This window comes from Rhagoletis zephyria, unplaced genomic scaffold (genome assembly GCF_001687245.7).
Source record: "Rhagoletis zephyria isolate East Lansing unplaced genomic scaffold, Rhagoletis_zephyria_1.1 Rzeph_scaffold_05129, whole genome shotgun sequence".
Taxonomy (NCBI): Eukaryota; Metazoa; Arthropoda; class Insecta; order Diptera; family Tephritidae; genus Rhagoletis; species Rhagoletis zephyria.
This window is the reverse complement of record NW_016162212.1, coordinates 1-6,056: the sequence shown is the minus strand read 5'-3', so window position 1 is coordinate 6,056 and position 6,056 is coordinate 1. Positions and strand designations below refer to the sequence as shown.

The 6,056-nt window shown below is 39.9% G+C and overlaps 1 protein-coding gene across 5 annotated transcripts in view; it reads left to right on the top strand.

The window, feature by feature from the left end:
* Positions 1-3,730, top strand: part of LOC108371658 (uncharacterized) — a 37,759-nt gene extending 34,029 nt beyond the window's left edge. For all 5 annotated transcript variants that reach the window (XM_017627258.1, XM_017627260.1, XM_017627259.1 and 2 more), the window contains 4 exons: positions 251-2,262; positions 2,323-2,522; positions 2,591-3,528; positions 3,596-3,730. In XM_017627258.1, the coding sequence (XP_017482747.1) occupies positions 251-2,262; positions 2,323-2,522; positions 2,591-3,528; positions 3,596-3,708 (3,263 nt within the window). In that variant the 3' untranslated portion in view covers positions 3,709-3,730. The remainder of the gene's footprint in view (positions 1-250; positions 2,263-2,322; positions 2,523-2,590; positions 3,529-3,595) is intronic.
* The last annotated feature ends 2,326 nt before the right edge of the window (positions 3,731-6,056 follow it).

Below are 6,056 nucleotides of genomic sequence, written 5' to 3'. Positions count from 1 at the left end.
GTATGCACAGATTTATGACTTCACTTCTAACGCAGTTGCTGCGAAGGTCGTTTCATCATTTTTGACAAATCGGTTTCATCGAAGACCCGCCTAACATCAAGGTCGAGAGGGCATTGCGCACGAAATTTATAAGCATTAGACACCGGCTTGCTCACATTTATTTCAATTAAGAATATTTCTATTTCAAGATTTAATTACACTTTTTCAACATGAAATTTATGTAGTTTTTGCAAACTTTTGCATATTCCAGGTGATATGACTATTGGCTCAGCCTCCAGTTGCAGCATATCTTTGAATGGCAGCGGCGTTCGACCGATTCATTGCACCATCTATCGCAGCGAGGAGAACGAAGTGACCATCGTACCAGAGCATGATGCTCGCATACTAATTGATGGTACGAAGATCACACATGAGACCAATTTGACTCAGGGTGCCATGATCACTATTGGAAATTCAAATTATTTACGTTTCAATAATCCAGCCGAAGCTCAGATGATGCGCTCTGCTATGGGTTCGAATGAACGCATTTCCATGCCACAGATAGACTTCACGCAAGTGCCACGACGGGACTCGACCAAGAGCCTGAGCTCGAGCAGCGGCAGTGCAGATGCCCGCCAATCATTAGCCATCAATTCATTTTATGAAGAACATATCAGTCCAATAACAAATGCACAGATGCCAATGTCAATGGGTAGAGAATGCACGAAGAGTATTTTTGGTAGCAGTAAATCTTTGTATAACAACGTCGCAACAGCACCAATCGATATAAACGGACTACACTGCCCTAAGGTATTCACCGCCGACCTGGTGACTGTGAATATGCCAGCAAAGGATGTGCTGGGTCAAAAATACGCCAACTTCGCAAAAAATTTAGCTGAAAATCATCGCAACGATAAGAACTCCTCTCCCGTGCGGAACAATCAGTTGAATAATAGCTTAAAGGGAAATGGTCAGAATGGAACAGGAAATTATGTCAATGTTCCGAGCACATCGAATTTCATACAGAACACAAGCACCAACTTAAATGGGAGTGGAGAGTTCTTGGCAAAGGTGAATAATACGACGCCGCTGCGAAGCGCGAGCGGTGTTCATCACCACAATGTGCCAGCCTATGACCGTTACCCAAAACCAGGTACCTATGGAGGTCTTCAAATCTATCCTATGAACGGATTGAATACCGAAATTAATAGCAGCTCAGCGAATTCGTCGCCGCTGCATCGTTTGCAATACGAGAGTTCGCCCAGCATGCAGCGAAGAAATCTGTCCAGCTTAAGTAGCTCAGAGAATGAACGCCTTGAAGACATGCTGAAGATATGTACTGAATATTCCGATCGCCAAAATCAAAGTTGTGCCGCGTCCCTCACCTCTTCACCTATTGTTCAAAACCGAATCAAAACAAACGGGTCACTGCCACGCGACAAGAAGTCACCTTTCTACCACGACCTATCCGGCTCGCAGCTTCAGCAATCGTTCTCAGGCAGCAGCGGCAATCTCAACACCAAGGCACATAACGGTTCAATTTCCAGTTCTACTGGTTATGAAAATGTGCGATTGGTTGGCCAGAACCGGGTGGAAATCGGTGGTCAAACTCAAGGCCCTAGTTCACCAAAAACAGGTTATGAAAATGTGGTTATGGGCAAGTATGTACCCCAAAGTCCGCGTACAAAAATTCGCACGACTTGTATGTCGCCAAAAAAGGACCATTCGTTTAGCAATGCATACGGTCAAGCACCCATCGCTGCCGTACCACCACCAGTGGCACCCAAGCCACCCAAACAGAGTGAATACGAGCAGCTGATAAAGACTTTTGAGGAGAAACTCAAATTAGAAATGCAAGCCATAGAGGAGAGCTGCCGTTATCAGCCGAGGAGTGCTGTTAAAACCGCGTCGGTATCAGCTGATCATTCGCCAGCGAAGCGTACAAATAAAAATATTAACAATCTCACGCTAAACTTGCACGAATCGAATTCATTGCAAAATTCGCCCAGGCTGCAAAAGAAGCCGGCACCAGCACCGCGAATGTTCTCAAAAACAGCTTTGATGAGCTTTAACAACGCTGGCGCTACAAAAAGTTCGAATTTTACTGATAATGGCATTTCTCTGCCGAAAACAGCCGCGGCTGCTGAATTAAAACCGATTTTGGGTGACTGTGAAGACATTGAAAAACTTAAACAAACCAGAAAGCAGCTCTTAATGCGAGTACAGGAATTGAAGAATGAAATCTCGGAGCTACAAAAGATGGAGGCAGAAGAACTGAGGGAGGTAAGAATTCGAAATTGTGTTGCGTTAAAGTGTTAGTTTAATCTTTTGCTACGTTTACAGTTGGATATGGAAAAGGCGCTGGTTACTGCCGAAGTACACTCCGTCGGTGATTCTGTTGGTGAGTTGGAGACGCAGCTTGAGCTCTTGCAGAACAAAATCCATCGCTTTGAAGCGCAGCGTAATGCCACGCGCGTCATGGAGGAAAATCAGCAGGCAAAACTAAAGCAGTCAATTGAAATGAAGCAGGATCAAGCGAAGAAGTGAGTATGATGAAATTCAATTCGAGTATATAAAGTTGTTCTAAATTTTTTTTGTTCTCGATTAACAGATTAAAGTCGATGTTGCAGCAGAAACCGAGTAATGACTGTCTAAAAGAAGAACTCCATAATGTGAGCGAATCGCTGGAAAATGATCGTAAAACATTTGAGGATTTAGAATTCCAGTATTTGGAAGAAGAATCTGAATGGCATGCATATCGCGAGGAGTTACACAACGAAGAAGCGAATTTGTCCGCGAAAATAAAGGAGAAACGCATTGAGTTACAGCATCTGGAGGGCCAGGATTTGGGCAACCCTTCAATGCACGCCAAAACCTTAAAGTCAAAGTTAGTGAATGCATGTAATTTACTAAAAATGGAGCAAGAGCGCCTAACTGCGATTGAGAGCAGCATTTGTGACATAACCGGCGAATTGAAAGTGGACACATCCGAAGAGGACGTCAGCACGGCATCTTCGAGCTCGCCTATGCTGCACAACAACCTGGCAGCGGGTGTTATGTCCCAATCGCTCTTTGGTTCTGCCGAACTGCTATGTCCCAAGCGTAGTAGTGCGGATATAATGTCTAAAAGTGTAAATGAGAATATGTTTTTCAACAATAAAATTGAACTGCCGGCTCAAGCGCCAGTCACAAGCACTCCTAAACGTAAGCAGCTGTATGTCGTTGATATTGATGATGCCGATTTGCCATGTAAAAGTCTTGACGCACGGCATACCACCGAATGTGCTGATACAGACCCCGTGCAATTTGACAAAAGCGATACACAGAATGATGGTCAACATAGTGAACGGGTTAAATTTAACCTTTCGCTGGGTAATGATGATTTCGAAGTAAATCCACTGGAACGTCGTGTGCCATCGCAGGACGATATTGATCGCATATGTAAAGTGACGAGTAGCGCACCCATTTCAACAAAAGGCGCCAGTACGAGAATATTTGATAGCATTAAAGAAATAGAACGCAATCGGCAACTGCTGCTGGCACAACAAGGTACATTCAATTGAAGTTATAAAGTTGACTTACATTGTTCCCAACTTATGAATTTAATTAATTTCAGGTCATCACGTGATTGAGCATGAGCGTCAAAAAATAATTGATTTGAAGAAGAAATGTCATGATGAAGCACGTGCACAATACCTTCTTAAGTTGAATAACGGTGAAAGCGAGTAAGTAGTGAACAATTTACAATTTCAATTCGAACAACAGCTTATTTCGAGTAGGTGTACGAAAATGTCTCTATATCAGCAGCAGAGAACGTTGGGATGACTTTTAAAACTACCTTAAAAAGATAGGTTAGGCATTTTTGTGTGTTACTTTAATTATACTGTACTTCGGCGTTTTTGCATCAGAATTACTACGGTATATTTTTGAAAGGGGCATCATGCTGATCATTTTCGCTGAACGAAGGTATAGTCCAGCATGGAGTGATGAAAAAAGTCCATAGAAACTCAGTCCATTTGCCGCAAGTTTCTTAAAAAGGCGGGTTTTATTGAAGAATGTAACTAATTCTATGCTGCAATAGTTATTTTTAAAATCCAATAGGTTTTTAGCGTTAAGGTCTTTCTATGTTATGTTGTGGAAGTTTTTTTGTTCGCACCTTCTCCTAATTTTTGATTAAGAATATTTTTCTGGGAGAAATCAAAGATATTTGTAGTCCAACGTGCTGGCGTTTGAGATTCTTCTGCGAAGACGGTCAGTATTATGTCCTCTTTCAAAATTATACCATGGCTATTCTGTTGAAAAGGTTTTTTTCTTAACAGCGGTCGCCCCTCGGCAGGCAATGGCAAACCTCCGAGTGTATTTCTGCCATGAAAAACAGTTTCTCATCAAGACGCACACCACAAATGGAAGGAGAAGCTCGGCCAAACACTGACATATGTGTAAGCGCTAATCTATTATTATTCCGTTGATAAAAAATTTAAATTTGCTGGACTTTGCACTTAGACCCCATATCTTAAGAAAAGATTTATCGGACCCTGGCCAAGGACTGTCACTGCAGCAACACTCCCAAAAACTATTAGGGGTATTCGTATGCTGTTACAACAACCACAACAACAACATGAAATAATTCAATTGTTTGCTCTTTCATGCACACAATTATTCATTTGGGTGACGGCAGTACATTCTTTATTGTCTTTAATTAAAGAAGCGCTTTGTGCGTTTGTGTGTGGAATGCATGAGAGTTATACAGCTCCTATTCTGAAGTAAGTAGCGTTGATTAAATTCAATTAGCTCAACATACATACCTACATATACATATGTATGGGAGTATGACAAAGGCTGCTGCACTTGTTAACCTAAAATGACATTTACAGTTGCAAGGCATTAAAATTTTTAGATCGCCATGAAAAATAGTTGCATCATATGAGTTCTCGCAGCTGCATGCCTCAGAGTAACATAAAGTTATATATATGCATTTGCTTGAAATTAATAGGTGTTTAGTTGTTGTAAAAGCGTAAAATATTCTAAGTTAGGTTTTGCGGGTAATAACTTAAAAAAAAACTATGTACTTAGAGTTGAGAGTGTATTTCTTTTGAAGTTTTATTTATTTTTTTCAGACAGAAGGGCATTTCAAAGAAATCGCTTTTAACTTCAACGCTACGTAAAAACGCGGAAGCCAAGCAGTCAGCAATATTGAAATGTTAACAAAATATATTTTATTTTTCATATTGTTTTTTACCGTCAGTTGAAAACTGTACATATTAACGTGATCTCAAGGCCCAACAGAACTAAAGTACTTATATACAATTTAAAATATATGTTATATTAAATATATGTATGTATGTATTCTGCATTCGCCCTACACGTAAAATGAAATTAAAAATGTGAAACAATTATGTCCAATACAGTACATTTCCTCATCGAAAATGTTCTATAATACTTTCATACATACATTCGCAAATTACTATATGTATGAAAAAAGTTTGCACATACATATGTATGTGAGTGTTATCAAAGTACTTAAAAGCTCTATTTTTGAATGAAATCGAAAGTAAATTAAATGGCTTTGGAATTTAATTTATGCACTCGAATTTGTGCTTTGCCTTTTTTGCTGAAACTACTTCGATGATTTTAATAGTGCTCACCCTGCCTGCCACCTCCAACTCTTTGAAAAATATAAAAAATATTTTTGAAATTTGCGCTTTTGCGATAACGTGTTGGGCTGTATTGGTGTGTCTCTATCCATATGCAGGTACATACATACTATAAACGTTCATAGACATACGTAAAGTAGATAAAGATATCTACATATTTGCTTTAAAAATCAAGCATTTAAGCCCGGAAGAGATTGAGACTTAGGTATTGAACCGGTTATTCACAAAAAAATTTTAAATATAAATAAATTTGAAATTGTTAATCGCCGGCNTGAGACTTAGGTATTGAACCGGTTATTCACAAAAAAATTTTAAATATAAATAAATTTGAAATTGTTAATCGCCGGCTGCTTGCTGTTTGTCCCTTAGCGCTCTTTTTTATATCTCGCGCGTGCTTTTAGGCTAGGCTAGGTTAGAAGCTGC